This window comes from Branchiostoma floridae, chromosome 8 (assembly GCF_000003815.2).
Source record: "Branchiostoma floridae strain S238N-H82 chromosome 8, Bfl_VNyyK, whole genome shotgun sequence".
Lineage (NCBI taxonomy): Eukaryota > Metazoa > Chordata > Leptocardii > Amphioxiformes > Branchiostomatidae > Branchiostoma > Branchiostoma floridae.
In genome coordinates, this window is record NC_049986.1 from 4,913,290 (window position 1) to 4,931,153 (window position 17,864).

General features: G+C 42.4%; 2 protein-coding genes across 2 annotated transcripts in view; one reads left to right on the top strand and one right to left on the bottom strand.

The window, feature by feature from the left end:
• The window catches only part of LOC118420753 (sushi, von Willebrand factor type A, EGF and pentraxin domain-containing protein 1-like), a 41,156-nt gene extending 34,455 nt beyond the window's left edge, over window positions 1–6,701 (bottom strand). Inside the window, exons 1-4 of the mRNA XM_035827720.1 lie at window positions 6,548–6,701; window positions 6,224–6,355; window positions 4,339–4,554; window positions 2,930–3,118 (exon numbers count right to left, since the gene is read on the bottom strand). Coding sequence (XP_035683613.1) covers window positions 2,930–3,118; window positions 4,339–4,554; window positions 6,224–6,355; window positions 6,548–6,620 — 610 coding nt within the window. The 5' untranslated portion in view covers window positions 6,621–6,701. The remainder of the gene's footprint in view (window positions 1–2,929; window positions 3,119–4,338; window positions 4,555–6,223; window positions 6,356–6,547) is intronic.
• A 5,908-nt stretch (window positions 6,702–12,609) lies between these two features.
• LOC118420828 (zinc finger protein 835-like) overlaps window positions 12,610–17,864 on the top strand; it is a 9,425-nt gene continuing 4,170 nt past the window's right edge. The window contains exons 1-2 of the mRNA XM_035827849.1: window positions 12,610–12,797; window positions 16,458–16,675. Of these exons, the coding sequence (XP_035683742.1) occupies window positions 16,466–16,675 (210 nt within the window). The 5' untranslated portion in view covers window positions 12,610–12,797; window positions 16,458–16,465. The remainder of the gene's footprint in view (window positions 12,798–16,457; window positions 16,676–17,864) is intronic.

Consider the following 17,864-nt stretch of genomic DNA (forward strand, 5'->3'; position numbering starts at 1 on the left):
TCTGTCTCTAAAATGATTTTATTAAGGTTTTTGGGTCATCTTAAGACCAAAACTGTATATTTGGGCCCCCTGTACCCTGGTATTATAACCGAATGAGCTGAAATTTGGTGTAGATAGGCATTAGATAGTTGGTAAAATGATCCAAGTAAAAGTTTTGACATAAACTACTTTAAAATGATTAATTTTGGCACTTTTCTGATGGGAAATTTGTTTTCTTTTGGCCTCCTGACGTGACCTTCCGTGACCCCGCACGGAGCCCACACCTGTGCGCGAAGAGGGCGAAGGCTAATTAATATTCATAAGCGGGGCCTCACGATTCCGTATATACTGCAGTGTTCCCGCCAGAATTTTTTACAGCGTCGGCACACGGGGCCCGGGGTCCACCGAAGAACGCCGAAGGCCCCGGCCCGGCAGGGTCCAGGGGCAGAGCCCCGTTGGGGGAAACTTTTGCACTTTGGGCTATTCAGAAGGCTTATTGTATCAGTTTTTAGGGGCATTTCTGTGATGCGATGGTATATTTTCCCTGCGCTGTTAGCTCCGTACGTTTTTAGAAGGTTCCGTTTATCACAGAACTGCTGTTGTTTCAGAAATCTCACGGACTTACAAACACGTAAATTGCTAACTTGCAACCAGCGCTTTACTATATACAGTAAATTTCAGCACTTTTCTGAGGGAAAATTGGTTTTCTTTTGCCGTGACGTCACCCCGCAGAGCCCCGCACGTGCAAGTCAAATGAATTTAACGAGCCAGCCAATCAGCGAAAAGGAAGACGAAGTTTAATATTCAATAGCGGGGCCTTCCAACCCCGTGTATATAGAAACACGTGCATATCTTGACAACACAGCGGACGAATGTCACCTTACGCCCGGTTTTATATACATGTATATAATTATAAAATAGTTTTTTTGCGAGGATTTGGAGTTAACGACAAGGTCATTTGGACGGTAGCAGAAGGTACGCGTTCCTTGAACGTCAGAGTACATGTCTTTGTCGATGAATTTGCCAACATTCCGCGTAGCAATATCAATCATTTTCGGCAGATTTGACTTTGGCAGGGTAAGTTGAGACAATCGAGGAAATGTTACTTGGCGGAAATCGCGGGAAAATTGGCCAGTTTAGATTTCATAAGTAAGTTTAACAATGACGAGAATGATTATTTTCTCATCAATATTTATCGTTAGAATGTTTTGAACTGTAAATGTTTTGAACTGTTTATATGAATAAACATACATTTTGCCAGCACGATGTTGCAGCAACATGATAACTTTATGTCTGTATTATGCCACTTTTATTGTTGAAGGCGCGTAAGCAAATGAACAAGCATGACAAAAGAAATGTTATGATACTATTTATTCGGTAGCATTCACTTTTATTCACGATTCTAATTTGCAATGCCTGCAAACTCCGATCGGAATCACCCGGACCTTGTACGATTTAAAATGCATTTAACGTGAAATTGGAATTTATGACGAATCCGACACGTTAGTTCAAGGAGCTTTTATCAGATATCAGATAAAAGCTCCTTGGTTAGTTCATATTCTTTTCTCAGTAGTCACGCTTCCTATTTTCATAGTTAAAAAACTATCGACAAAGGAAGCGTTAAAGAATGTTTTTCTCCTGGTGCAAACTGTAAACACACGTCACCCACCACTCGTCTCCGATGTGACGAAACCATTCGCGCCATTTTTATTGGATTTTAGACGGACTCGACAGTCGAGCCGTCCACCGCGGCCTTGGCATCGTTTCCTCGCGATCGGTGTCAGCCCTGACTGCACCGCTGCCCCTTGTCGTTGTCCCTCAACTTAGTTGTAGTAGAAGCAATAGTTTCCGCGTCGTCCACTTCTTGACAGGTCGACGCCTTAGCGAGATACTTGTGTATGTTATCCAGTGCCAAACATCGCAGTTTCTCGGTTTATTTTCGCAAAGTTTCGTGCCTCTTCTTGATTGACGTTATGTTACCGCCTTTGTTGGAGCTGCTGCTGGCTGTGATTGGTCGCAAGTTAATTCGATTTTTCGCATAAAGTGGCACGCCCTGTCCAATCGGTATATCTAAAGACTGCAGCCAAGGCTGTTGTCATGGTAACGACACGTATAACAACATTTCCCACATGCGAATCGGGTTGGGCACGTCTTGTAAAATTAGCGTAGCGGATCCGCTGCAAGTATAAACTTCGACCCCTATATGTTGTTTTTGGTAAGTTTTTGTCGACACATCTTGGCTTCCGGGTATCGCTCCGAGGACGCAAACAGTGAAGCACCCCGGGCAGCTTGACCGATAATGTCATCGCTACGGGCTTTCGAAATTCATTAGGATATTGTGAGATTTTAGGTCCTACAATTTTCTTGCAAATCAGATATGTTAGACCAGATGGTACATTTTTACTTCCTGTATACTGTATAGGTGTAGTTCCCGGGGAAAATTTTGTTTGGAAATACGGCGTCGTTGAAAATAGTCTCTTAACTATACGTTTCAATGGGGGCGAGAAACTGGGGTGTGCCCCTAAATGTTCCATTTTCGAGCAGGGGTTATTTGAGACAGTTAAATGTTGTATGGGAAAAGCTATGGCTGAAATATGCTGTATTTGCTCCTAAGCAAATGTCGGCCTTTCTAGTTTACTATGTGTATTTGGCCAGCATAACTCCAGTTGTCTAGATGGATTCTCTAGGCATGTGTCAGTGGCACAAGATCGGTGGCAAGGCCATGGCAGGTTTCGAACCGGGAACCTCTTGGACCTCAGCCCAAAGCACTGCCGAAGACGCCACGCGATCTCACATAAATCAGGTGGCAATACCTGGCATATTATCATATCATATCATGTCATGTCATATCATATCATATCATATCATATCATATCATATCATATCATATCATATCATATCATATCATATTATATCATATTATATGAGATGTAAGGAATGTATGACGCACGTTTGCACGCCGTCTTGGGAGCACTCCATGCACCATTGAGTTGACAGCTGATCGTTGTGATTTGTCCGAGATGGTAATAACCCTCGGCGCAGACGTAATGCGCGACACTTCCAACAGTAACATTCTCGGCATGATGCTGCGCGTGAGCCAAGGTTGGCACAGGCCCGCAAACGCCATACCAGTCCTCATCTGCAACATGGACATTTCATTAATACTAGCAGAGTGTGTGTGTGTGTGTGTGTGTGTGTGTGTGTGTGTGTGTGTGTGTGTGTGTGTGCGTGTGTGTGTGTGTCTGTGTGTGTGTGTCTGTGTGCGTGTCTGTGTGCCTGTGACCACGATAAATCTAGAATGTCTGGAAGTATTGTCTTGACAACAGTGGCCGTTAAACACAGTTCCCTGGTTTCACTACTGCAGCTTCCTATCGCTCCAATTATTTGAATGTAATAGACCAAATTATTTGGCACAGGATTGACGCTGTCTATTATAGGGAGAAAAATTTGCCAGGGTATCAGAGGATTTGGTCTGCCATGCAGCCAACATGAAAGTGTGGACTGACCCTCTGGCCTCTTCCCTATTTTTTTTGCGAATACTACGATTCTACGATCCCTGCACCCCCGTAGGAAGGCCTGGGGGAGGCTGCTACATGTACTTATTAACTACTAATTAAAGGCTGGGAACGAAGGCGTGGCGACGAACAAAACATAGGAATAGATTAAAAAAACAGTGACGTTATGGAAGGTGCAGAGTGTAATGGTGAGATTCTATCGCCTGGTCACACAGGTAAGAAGGTTCGAAAAACAGGGAGAACTAGTATCCGCCCCGGCCAGCAAAAAAATGTCCCGAAATTGGGTACTGTGGTAACAAGACACATTTCTTTAAAGTTACAATTTATTCTTTAGTATACATCTTTCGAAATTTATCTTATTGTACTATTTTTTTTTGCAATTTTGGGGTTTTGTACCATGGTAAGCTTTAATGATTAAGCTTTAACATGGTAGAAATATGTAAGAGACAATGTTTTATGGCATACTGATCAAAAATGTTTTGGATAGGACTTCTGTGATATGTGAAAAAGTGACGTTTGAGACACATTCTACCATTAATAGGTCTATGAGGGTCTGCATGTCCAATGTATGTACATATATGTGTAAAGAAATGGTGTTTAGAATGCTTGAATAAAGTAAAAGCATGAAACTTGACATAAATATATTCTTCGTGAAGCGTTATTGGTCGTTTTAATTCAACGTTAATCGTTATTTGTTATCCCGAATTCACCGTTAAGCGTTACCAAGAAGTTCATTCGGTGGTTATAGAAACCTGCCCTGAATTCTGGCACCGTATACACGTCAGTGCGGGTCATTAAGCCCATTTGATTTGAAGGAAAAAAGAATAAAACTGTTAAAACTAACCGGAAACAGGTCCATAACAGACTGGCTCGTCGCCGCTCCATTTCCCGCTCCCCATGCACACGCGTATGTTGGCCCCGATCAACACGTAGTCTCCGATACAACCATAGATGGCCTGAGCTCCCAGCTGGTCCAGGGCATCGAACGGTGGGAATCTGACGGTCATGAGGCGCACAAATCCGTGTTGTGGGAAGGCTGGTGGATAACAGCGTGTCTCCCCTATTGAAAAAAATGTGTCATAATACCAGTACTGTACATCTATCTGTGTTTTCGGTGGCTTAATTCTATGGTATGAAGTTTCCCTTCTAGACTCCGTTGCAGTCTTCGGAACGGGGCTGTTTTTTTTTTGGGGGGGGGGGCGTTGCTTCGCGATTTTTAACGTTGGCCATGGTCTCTTATGCCGGGAAAGGGAGTTTGCCGAGGAAGGGACTTGGCTGTGGAAGGGAGTTTGCCGTGATAGCGAGTTTTCCCCGTCTATTTCCCTTCGCGGTGTCCAAAGTTTTCAGTGACAAAAAACATCAAATTTGACAGACCCGTTCGAAACAAAATATTGCACGGAACATTCCAATAACCATCGCACACCCGTAGGTCACGCGGCTCGGGTGGCTTGGCAGGGCCCAGGTTTTTGTTTGTTTGTTTGTTTGTATTGCATACCCAGTAAAACCGTCTGATGGTGTAACACACCAGGTTTATACTGAACAATACAAGTTGAACATCCGGACAAATCTAATTGATCCGCTCACATCGGAAAGAACCCCCACTCTCTTCGATAAGTACAAGTACGAGGGGTGATCAATAAGGGGGCCTCAGCCAGAAACAATAAGCACAACTCAGATTTCGAAGCACAACTTCATAGTATGAATCCTCCAAATTTAAAATCATTGCAGTCATTACTTTCCAGGCATTGGTTTTTTGAAAATAAGAAGGTAAATGGCGAAAAAAACAAGGGTGAATTGTGATCAGACATTTGTGGGTCGAGTTCCCAATGCCGTAATTTTTTTATCATTAAGAAAAGACATTGTGAAAATATTTGATAATGATTCTCTTCCTATTTCAAGCAGAAAGAAGTGGGTGTCTGACTTCCAGCAGCGCAAGTTGACCCGCACACATCAGGTCGCAGCTCGATTGTTCACGTTTTTCCCCCTTCTACCTTACTTGACGTTACTGGGTGTCACGTGCAAAGTAATGATCACACTAATTTCAATTTCGGTACTTATTCATAAAGAACTTTATACATGACATCTATGCTTCGAAATCTGAGTTGTGCTTATTATTTCTGGGTGAGGCCGAGAACTTATTGATGACCCCTCGTATATATGGTTCTTTGACGTGCTCGAGGCGTGGCTCTATTCAAACACGGGACCTCAATTCAACGTCCTATCCCAGGAACGTCCTAGCCGAAGCTAGGTACTCATCTGCACCTGAGTGAAGTGAGGGAAGCCGTGTCAAGTGCCCACGGGCACAGTACATCTGGGTCCTGGGCCAAAGTCCCTGCCCACAGTGTTGCCATAGCATGCTAAGGTCACAATCGCACCGGTGCCCTTCGGAGATGCAGCCCGCCCCTGCAGGGTGCTGAATTCGGGGGACACCAGGTTTTGTGTTTCACCACAACCAAAAGTTTCCTTCACCATTCATGATCATGTAATGGTCGTTCGTTTTTGTTTTTTTTAAGTTTTTTTTCGTCTACTTTTTTCCCCTTCCCTGGCTACCCTTGACGGCGCCGAAGTTCGCCTTACACGAAACACCCGATATGGTCACGAATCTTTAAAAGATTCGGACGGATGGCACAACTCTGGTTTAACATCACTGTCACGGGTTAAGGTACAGCAGTTCCGTGCATCTGTTGGTAGCACGAGCACGAGTTGAAAGTGAGGAAGGAAGCACTTACCATAATTGACACAGGTTTGGCCACATTTGTGATCGCACAGACAGCGGTACTCCACATCGCACTCTTCGTCCTTCACACAGGGCCGTCCGCACGCCTGAGTGAAGGCGTAGTAAGAGTCTCGTACACAAAAGTCTGGGGAAGGAGGGGCAGCGGAGACTTCAGAAACACAAAAAACCCAAACGAACGATTTAACTCTTTTTACCGAAATGTCATGTTGATTTACAGATACTTCTCATGTAGCCCTGTAAGTTCATATAGGCATCGTCGTTTTAGGCAAACATTATGAGGCCGCCTTTAGAATAATTACAATAAGACTAGACGTACCTGCAATGGCGGTGTGGTAATTGATCATGCTGAGAAGAATTAGCAGCACGGGAACAGTTAGAGGTACATCCATGGCAACTTGAAACTTCGAATCACCGGACTTGTTCAGTGTTGCGTAGAAAAACGTGAAGTGGACAATTGAAGCATGCCAAAAATTCACAACAATTGATAATAGTCTCGTCCCTATCACCAGTCAGTGTCAATAAACCCGGCTTATCTCTTGTACCGGTTTTCCGGTCTTCCTGGTGAGTTTGAGCACCTGAAGGAATTCACCATCATGTCCCACAGGTATCATGGAAGCGTAATACTAAGCGTTAACATTTCCACTACAGGTTGCATGCGTTAGCCAAAACTAAAAACATACGTTCCAGAAAGTGCATTATGTTTGCAGCTGCGCTGGGAGTTCTTGTTTTTTTTGTGACTTTAATCAATACTGGCGCTGTAAAGCCTTGATCTTTCAAGGTTCACTCTCGTGTTTGTCAAATTCCGGCACATTGTGTTTGGATTTGGATGCATCCTGTCGAGTGATAAGGACTATTTGTGTAACGACCTCAAAGCTTTGTGAATAGAAGGATGCAGCATTTCTACTGAAATTTCATGCTGTCAATTTGTTTCTGTCTCAGAATGACTTTTTAAAAAAAGCACATTTCTCCATATTTAGGAAACTTTCATCTTGGTGACGAGGTACAACTTACTATATGTATAACGTAACATGATTAAAATGGATTTGATGAGAGATTTTTCAAACTAGCAAATAAAACTAAATCTTGCAAGAAAACGTAGATTTTGTCGTCGGAGTTGCGTAAAGCTCTAGTTTTGTTACCTTAGTTTTCTTCAATATGTTTCACTGAATCTAAGTCCAGGATTCTGTGCTGTTTTCAGGTACTTTGTTGAGGGAAGGCAACTACTACCGTAAAGAGACGTAGAAAGGACACCGAAATCTATGAGCGCATCTCGAAGGGAAGGATCCTCATCGACCAGTCTGGACAATGACCATCCCGACAGCTACATGATATCCGCTTTTCTCATGGACTATCTGTATGAAAACTCCGGCTTTCAACTTGTCACTGTAAAAAAACTGTTTGATGGAGACTTGTTTGATAATGGTCAGTTGCGCATTCTCCGTAAAATACAAGATGCCATTTTTCTTCTATGGACTACACCTTGAACCATGATCCTGTCAACAGTGCAAAGTTTTCTACTGTGTTCTACTTTTCTACTTGCAATTTTTCCACTGTGGACAGGACGATACTGTCAATAGCCTCAGGCCTCTGGAATGGGTCTAGGGAAGAATGAGCATTCTAAGTCCTGTGTGTCCACATTAATCCTATTATTTATAAGTTTATAGAAAAAGGTGAGGCGGGCGTTCCTCCTCCATTCGGAGAGAGGGGACCACTGCAGGTGTTTGAGCATTTGTGTCACGCTGCTAGTCCGCCAGAAGTAGTTAAGCCGGCTTTACAATTCATGCGGACGCCGGCCGAATCATTGTAGATCGGTCAGACTCTGAACAAAAAAGAAAAGAGTCTAAAACCGTCGGAATGGCCGCCCGAGTATTGGCCAAGTCTTGGCCAATGCTTGGACAAGCTCCGGTCGAACTTCTCCATTTGGAGCTCGCCGACAAGTCGGCCGAGCTAAATTCTTGATTTGTAACAGGAGGCTTTAAGGGTCACTCGGGTGGCCCTGCGCTGGACGGCCTCCGACGCCTGTATCCCTGTGTTGGTGTACGAGTCCTAGACGATGGCACTATATTCCAAGTGGGGCAGTACCAACGCTTTGTAGCAAGTGGCCTTGACCCTAGTAGAAACGCGCTATGAGGCCAATTGTTATCTCTAAGCAGATCCTGCGGTGGCCTAAGACTGGCAAAGGATTGTAGCTATTAAACGGTTTAACCTCAGAGACTCTATGGTGGCCGAACCAAAGCTGGCCAAATAATAGTCTTCAAACAGACCCTACGCCGGTGCCATAAGATCAAAGCTGGCAAGGAGTAAAGCCGGCCAAAGGGCTTCACGTATGTTATGCTACGGTAGGATCTGCTTGGAGATTAGCCAATCAACACTCGGCTACACTCGGCGGATCTTTGCCAGCTTGTGATACTAGCTTATGCCATCGACAGATTTACTTGGAGATTTTACTGTTGAATTTGACCTTTGTTTTCCCGACGACTACCCACATTCCAAATATGCAGAATTGCAGATCTATTCACAACTTCTCCGCTTATTCTGTCTACAAACAAACAAACAAACAAATAAACAAGGAATCACGTAAACGGCAATAACGATTTTGGCAAAGGCAATAATCAGAGTGTAAGTTGGTTTGCTATTTTTGCTGCCATAGGGAACAAAGCTACACCACAGTGTATTTACACAATAACTACATTAACGTTTTATGCTATCGAATAAAAAATGACCATAACATCAAAACAAGACGTCTTGCTTAGAGAGCCGCCCGGGGACGTGTAATAGAATCATGTCTTTATTTCTTATTTCACCAATATCATCCAACATACCAGATATCATAAAGGTCCTTCCACACCCAGTTACACACACACACGCACGTACGCACGCACACACACACACACACACACACACACACACACACACGTGCTGGAACTCAACTAATTCCAAGAAGTCTGGCCTATCAGAGGGCACGATAGTCAACTGGTTACAAAAGTGGCACCAGCAAACACCAAGGAGAAGATAGCAAAGTCAAGTGCAAGAAGTGTTCCCACATACATAATAAAATTGTGACAGAAACACTACCTTTATATATGATTAGTCTATTTGGGACAATATTGTAACTAAATACATGTAATAATAACTGTGGATATTACAATATCAACCATTTGTTTCTTTGAACCTTTATTCATTCATAAGAAGCTGAAATCGGCCTGTAAGCCGCTTTTCATTGAGGTCATGACTACATGAGGGAGGTAAGGGTCAGATCATTGTCCTACGCAGAGGGACCACAGTCGTGTCAAAACTCCTTGTGTTTACCTCTGCTATCTTGTGCACTCAGACCAGTTAGGGACCGCCCTACTTATAAATATTAATGAGCTTGTCCTTATATGGGCAGTCAGCCGTTGGGGATCGGGCGTAGGAGGATGGAGCCATGTAATACGTAACATGATTGGCTGATAGCTTCCCAGCAGCCTTTGCGAGACAGCTTGCGACACAAAAAGCCCAAGAAAAGCCTATTCTCTGATTGGTTGACAACTGGTTTGTGGCGACAATCATAATAACCACTGATAGGGCATGAGATAGCAGGGCCCCAAAGGCTAATGCCGTTGGGGACCGGGCGTTAGGAGGATGGGGTCAGATAAAATATAACAGAGATACAAATTACATTGAGTACTAATAAATCAATTGACCACATATATACATGGTACAAAACATATACTAGGCCGAGAAGCTCAGTGTTCATGGTCTATGTCCGCTAGTTTTGGTCATTTCTTTTACTTCCAGAGCAGGTCGGATTTGGGGCCATGAGTTTAAACATAGAATTTCATTACAGACATGTTACACAGACCAAGAATTTTAACATATTTAAGTGTAGTGCAGTGTGTTTTGTGGGGTCTGCTTGTATGAAGTTTGGTGATACTTGTGACAGCGTTGAATAAGTACAGTAACTTCCATTGTCTTGTCTAAATAAGCAGGAAAACTTCAAACTATAACCAAGTCATTGTCTGCTGTTGGTACGTGATACCAAAGTTTAGAGTTGCACAACGTGTTGCATCTGTAGAAACTTATACCGTTTGTGAAATAAAAACTTTCTTTCTTGAAGTACAACGGTGGCTTCTTTGTTAATGTGTGAAACAGTAGCATGCTGAGTGCGTGTTATAATCAAGAAATAAACGTTTGAATACCGTACAGTACTACTTATTGTATAGTAGCACCGTAGTTCACGTGCGTAGTTCCCGGTCATTCTCAGATGGGATTATTTTTTTCAATAGAGGGGGAGAGCGCAGTAAAAATGCTCCTAAGCAAAAACTGGTAGCTTAGACAGTACCAAAATGTATGAAATGAAATATTCTGTATGCAAATGGAGGGGGGTATAACTATCATAATGATTATTGATTGATACCATATGTATCTGTTGTCCCGTTTATTTTGTGAAGAAGGTCCACAGAGGTGAACTGGAGAAAGGATCTACTGAAATTCATCATTAAAGGCATACTACGGAATATTTCAACAAAACAAAAAGTAGCTTTTCCCACTTTTTCTTTACATTGTTAGTTCAATCAACCCTATAGCATTGCATACCAATATTCAGGAAAAAAAATGTGCCATGTGCCAAACTGATTACCCCGCCCCGGGGGACCTACCGGTGGCAAGCATGCTGTTGTTTACAAACAGGAGGGTCTAATTCGGGAGGTCAACAGGTTACAGCGCGACAAGAGCGGAATGTTTGTAGATTAATCCTTTACGTTGCAAACGTGAAATAATGGCACAAAAGTGTCAAAAAGTGCCAATAAGTGGTAGTAAATCTGAGATTTCTTAGTTCTAGGATATTTCAAATTTGAGCGCAAATTCCGTAGTATAGTCACCCAACTTTCACCCGGATATGGCAAGCCAATTCCGAGTTACAAGGGGGGTTTAGAAGGTCCTTTTAAGAAGGTCTTTTGCTTGTATACGTAAGACCGACGTGTGGGCCAAACCACTACTCCCGCCGCTTATGACGAGGGGTAGGATCTTCAAAAGCCTCACAAACACAGCCAAACAACTTTGAAATGCAAAACAAAACGGTAAGTCGGAAGACACAAACCTGCTTTCCAAGTGTACGAAAGAGGATACATAACGTGGCTCTCGATGCCCGTCTGACGGGGCACGAAGCCTGATCACACCGAACCCGGCTCGAAGACGTTCCGGTGAAACAAAAACAGCCGTGGTTTAGGTAATCCTAAACATACAGCGAAAGCAAAACCACCAAAACGATCCTGGGGCACCAGCTAACCGATTCTCCAGACTCAAGACCTTAACGCCCAGTTCTAACAGAAGATCCTACTACGCACGGACTAAAAAATACCAGACATTCCTGTACAATTCTGGGAATCCCTGGCAAACGGCCGCACACTATAATTAGGCTAGCCTCGGAGGCGTCGCCAAAAACAGTACCTGCATTTTTTCATGCAGGGGTTCCACTTAATGGTTGTCCAACGTATGATAGAGAGAGACAAAAATTGCTACAGTCTATTAAATGCAAGTCTGATGTAATGTTACCACATACCAAGACAGAAATGTTAATATGTGTTACTATCATGTCTTGTTGGTAACGCTATATCTGGCTATGCCGGTCAACCTATATACAACTCCTTAGAAAATATCATACTGTCCTGAAGCAGCGCATGACTTTAGCCTGATTGTTTATACTATTACCATTTGTAAGATAGATTAGTTTCATAGATCTTTAGATATTAGCAACTCATGAAGTTAAACTGTTCTGTATGTATTGTAACGTTATGCACAAGTTGCCACATATTGTACCTTTTACAGTTGTCGTGCACTTGATAAAGTTCTTCTTCTAGACTATGTGGTAATAAATGTTGATGTTAACGTTACTAGTTCAACCACTGTGACAGGAGGCCCCAAATCGACCCACAGCGACACAATAATCCAAACTACCCACCTAACGTTATCAAAAACCATCGCAATCTATCAAGAGGCTCTTGAGACATATTCATATGCATCATTTTGACCAAAAGTAGTACCTCTATTATCAATTTTCATGGCGGATTAGCCAAATGATAACATGCCAGAAGATTTAGCAAGGGTGACCACAGGAAATTGAGACAGCTTATACTTCCTGGGTAACTGGGTAACTATGCTCCTCTAATGAGAACGCACTTTTCACTGGGTTACCTGTAAAACGTAACCTAAGCGCCAGGCCGCATTACCGCTATCGCGGACTAACACCAGGAAGTTACCCGACTGCGACCAACATTCCAGTCCGCGCGGAACAATGACAAGACCACATAGCTTAAAATATTATTTGCATCGTGATAGTAACATAGTTTGCTATTTACAGTTTATAGTATCTGATTATATGTTACACTTAGCTTTGAAAGTATCTATATCTTCTTGATAGCCTGTATTATTTACTATTAGCGTTGTACTTATTTGACTCGCTCAATATGTGGAAGGGTTTGTGGTCTTGGTAAGATAGCAACGACACGGGACGCCATCTTGTGTTTTTCAGCGGGCTCTAGACAAGGGAACGTCTCCTTACATATCCTGAGAATTTTACACGAAAAACGGTAACGTTACGATAATATTGTGTTTCATAGTGCCGTAAGTTGGGTCATTCTCGGTTGAAAATGGTGGCGGTGACGCCAAACACCGCAGCAGAACGGGAGATTTGCATACGTGAAAACCTCCAAATGTGGGATGGTCATAAACTAGCTGGCGTTGGACTGAACGTTTTGTTGTCTTACATTTCGCACCTTTCCAGCATGTCCTGAGCTTTTCGCTGTAATTCCTACAGGAAAAATCGTTATTCTATTCTGTGCAGGAAGAAATTGATTTGTAGGAGGTAGCGCCATTTGCAAGGATGTGCAACGTAACGTTAATCTACGTTGTTAACGTTACGTTAACTTTGGAGTAACATAACTCGACGTCTTATAGATTTTATAGAGGAGAGAGACGATAATAGATGTAAAGTTTGGTAGCCAATTGAAGGCAGCAGGACAAGTCTACATTAACAGATGGGTGAAAACAGCGCTATAAAAGTAGCACAAATTATGTCCCTTGCCCCCCCCCCTTTCTTTGCTTTGAGATGTAGATTACCTCATGCGGAGGTCAAATGAACTGCAGCTTATCAAGCTTTGTGGCCTCGGTTCGGAGTTTTTTTTTACGATTCGTGGCCGATTCGACTGTCTTTCAGAAAAGCGCTAGCGCTTCTCAAAACATCGTTTTTCGGACAATTCAATTCTGATAGAAAAAGGTGACCAACAGATTCAATTGACATTTTCTGTAGAAATGTTATTTTTGGTAAAAACCATTAAAAAATAACATTTCCCTCAAAAATTGCTGATTTTGGGCCAGTCTTTACAGGCCGCCACACGAGAATGAGTTTTCCTGAGATCTGCATAGGGGTAACGCAAGGTTACCAGTTTACGTGCAGGACCAGTTTATGGTCACTTATTGGCAGGTGCAGACTCCAAGGTGAATTGTGAAAAAGAAAATCTCTTCAGTAGGCAAGAAGTACGTCTATATGATCTATGTGTATGTTTGAATGTATCTTATCTATGATATATATTTGCATCCAGCAAAGCAGCCAACTAAATTTGAAAAGCCTGACAACAATTTAAATTGACGCATGGGATCGTAGAACAGTGTTACAGATGGCCCGGTTTTGATCGTAATTCTCAACCGCTAACTTCGTCCCCTCTTTCTAAATCCTACAAACTCTATATCATTTGCAACATCGTCTGAAACCAAACCTGTAGTTCTTATCTCCATAATCCATGGTGATTTTATGTACATTATTCAAACGAAGTCTTAAAAGACTACATGAAAACAAGTGACTGTCGTCGCCGAGCCGGTAGTTTTCGAACGCCATGTTGCATCACGTGACTGTGCAGTTCAAGCTTGTGCACTGGAGGGCAGGGCAAAATCGCTAAGGGGCGCTGTTTTAGCCAAATTCATGTGGGGAGGGCATGGCGCGAGGAAGCGTGCAGCGTTCCAAGGCCAATTGATAAAAACATATAAATGCCTCGCCGATGTCATGAGTACCACTGGGCAAGTTGTGGAACAGTATGGCGCTAGGAGTGGCGTTCTGTTGGGGCAAAGATGACTTACCGGTACGTTTAGCGGCGATGCAAAGTGCACGGCATGGCGTCAATGTAAACAATCATCCATCGTGTTATCTCAGTGGGCTACTTGGGGAACTTTTTATGGGTAATGATCAATTATATGTCCTTTAGGAAAATAACCCCAGGTTGAAAAACTGACCGTAAACTGGTCACCCTGAAAGAATTCTTGACTGCAGACTTGTTTATTGAAGAAGCTCGCACGGAATAAATCCAACAGAAGAAATATGATGCCATACAGAAGTTGAGGCAGACCGACTAAGATATCTTCCAAATGGAGAGTTTTTCATTTCTGCCCACGCGTTTTCTGTAACGTAAACTGGTAACCTTGCGTTACCCCCAAATAGCCCCGCGTGGGGCATCATAGGGGAAATGACTAGATAATGACTAATATGGCAATGAAGGTCAAGACTTCTTCTGTATACTGAGTAAAAAGGAAAAAAAGCTATCCGATACGTTTTCCGCAAGCTCCGATGGCGCAAAAACACCCAAAACGCACATAGAACGCAAGATTTGGGTAATCAGGCGACGAAACCACATTAGCACTATTGCGCACTAATACCAGGAAGTGTTCGCCGCACGATCAAATCTTCAACACCATGAAACGCTACAAACAACGAGCATTTTGGGATGTATAAAAGATTGTACATTGCTAAAGCGATACCCAGAAAATCTGGAGCTAAAACTATAGAGACAACCTCTGATTTGCGTCTAATTCTTAGGGACTATTTGGCTATTTCGTCATATCAAATTCCGAACCGGAACCTTTAGACACTACTTTCACACTCCCATAATTTGTTGCGGCAAGGTCCCAATATGGCTGCCCGAACCCCCAGACCTGAGTCTGAGGACACAGAAAATGGGTTCTCACCAATTCAGAACACAGAGCACATCTCAGAGATGGTAGTCTTGGTGTGGAACAGAGTACAGGAGATGGTGTAATCACTCTCTAACAAGAAAGAACAATGGCTGCAGACGGAACGCCAAGTCCCTTGAGGTCATCAGGCAAAACCAACTATCAGCCACAGTTGTGACGTGTTGGCTAAGTTACTTTTGACCACAAAACTTGTAAAATTCTCAGCCCTAATAATAGCTGTACTAATACTACTACTATCTTTGATGAATAACTCATTAGTTTATATGCTTTGCCATCCTCATAATTGATTTCCCACCCTGGGCAACTGTGGTATCAACAAATGGCGCAACGACTTATGGGAAGTGTGAAAAATGCTTACTAGTAGGTCAATGGGCAAAATCCAAGGGACCGACAAAAAGTGACCGCAATGGCCAGGTTGTCGCCATTCAAGGTGCCCGCTAGTACAGGTTTGACTGTAGAATATATTTTTGAATGTTCCCCCAAAAATTCTTAGATTATCTTGAAATCAGTGTACCAAACAAAGATGCTGACAAAAACTTGCATCATCATAGGGCACGAGAGCACACATTGCGCAAATTCAGACTATTTTTATTGTAATTATGCAAATTAAGTTCTTGTGCCACCAGAACACAGCAGTTCCTGATTACAGTAAACCAAAATATGTATCATTCAATGAGCATCGATGTTTGTTCAAAATATACACCCTTGTGATGTTAGTGAACATCGAAACTGACAAATCATACTTCCATTTCTAGATTCCTTTCATCTGGTAGTCAAATTGATATATTCTCTATCTGCCAACACAGCAGACAGTTCAGAACCTGTCACTGCTGTCATTAAAGTTTGCTATATGAAGGACTTGAATTACCACCTGCATATGCAGGTTTGTGCAGGTAAAATCAGAGCTGTGCAGGTGTTTCTGGTGTTTACCTGCACCTAACCTGCACTGGTCCATATAGTGGGGTTTATACATAATGTCCTACATGCATGATGTTGGTGTATCGATCGTTATTACCTGCATCAACTGTTACCACCTATTAAGTATTAAAAAGAAAAAATAGCAATGGTGCTTACAAATTTTTCAGTATTCTTCCTAGATTCAAAGTGGTACAGGTAAAATTTGTCAGGTGCAGGTAATTTTCAATGTTACCTGCACCAGTGCAGGTATGCAGGAAAAAGTATTTCGAGCCCTGATATATGATTTGACAGATAACTGTTTTGTTCTGTAGACGTGAAGATGGCTACAGGTGCCACCCACATCTATGAGTACTTGAGTCTTCCAGAAAGTCTGCTACAACAGTTGGACCAACAGCGCAAGGACGGTTTCTTGTGTGACATCACATTGAAGGCATCTAGTGGGAACTGTACCTGGATGGCCCATAAATGTGTGCTGTCTGCCTTCTCTGGTTACTTCAAGTCACTTCTTGCTACTAATGAGGCATCAGAGGTACATCATGTTTCTATCTTTACCTGTACCATAAAAGCTATGTTGACATTGTGAACGCTTTTCTTTCTTTCACCATTTGTAATGAGGGCGATTCTCTGTGTTGTATGTGTTCAAATAATTGTTACTACTGGATTAATCATATTATTTTAATGTTGTGAATTGTATGAAAACAATTGGATTTTGGGCCTCCTTGTATCTTGCTTTGTAATCGCAATGGCTATTGTTTGTGAACAAAAATTATTACTATATTTCACCCAGGCCGATGGTGAGAAATATGTTTTTCCTGATATGTCTTCTTCTGCCATTTTCAAGACAGTCTTTCATTTGTGTATGGGAAAATCTTTAACTCAACTGAAATGTATAAGGCCACAGCAAGTAAATTTTATGGATGACATCCTCTGCAGACGGCAAAAATAGTGAGATAGGGCGGAAAAAAACAAGATTGCTAAAAAAACAAGATGGCTAAATTTTCCAATATACGCAAACGTGAAAAAAAAGAATTGAAGCTACGAAACATTGCAGGCTACAAGGCATTCCTTTCTGTATTCAAGACATGAACTAGTGTAGTAAAGGTGACGCTAGTGTGGTAGACTGGTATCACTTATCAACATGGCAACTACACTCATGGCTTCCATATTGGGGCTACTTTTACAACTATCTAACTAAATTTTTAGTTTCACTGATATAACTACAGTCATGGCTACCTGGCTAAGCTGGTTGTTCTTGTGCTTTGGTCACGGCAGTAGACAAACATTTGGCTCATGTAGGGTGGGAGTTTGTTGCGCAGAGACTTGTAGACTAGTAGTATGGCGTTATAGTATTGATGTGTTGCCTTAATGTCCTTCCAGCCTAGCCTAGAGTGTACTTTGGTTGATGGTGTCCTGTGTGAAGCCTTCAGTATTAGTTTTCCCGCCCGGTTCTGCATGGTTTGTAGCTTCTGTAGAGTGTAGGTCCCGATTTGGATTTGTGTCCCATACCGTGCAGGTATACGTTATGTGTGGTAGAAAGATGGCTTTGTATAAGGTGTGGAGTGCTGATGTGACTCTATCAGTCTATGATATAGTTTTCCAGATGTAACCTGAATTTTTTGTTTGAAAAAATGTCTAATTTCAAGTCCCTTAGGAAGAGGTCCCATGAAAAAGTGCAGCTTAAAACCTGAACATTTTAAAAACACTGTCAGAAAGAAAAA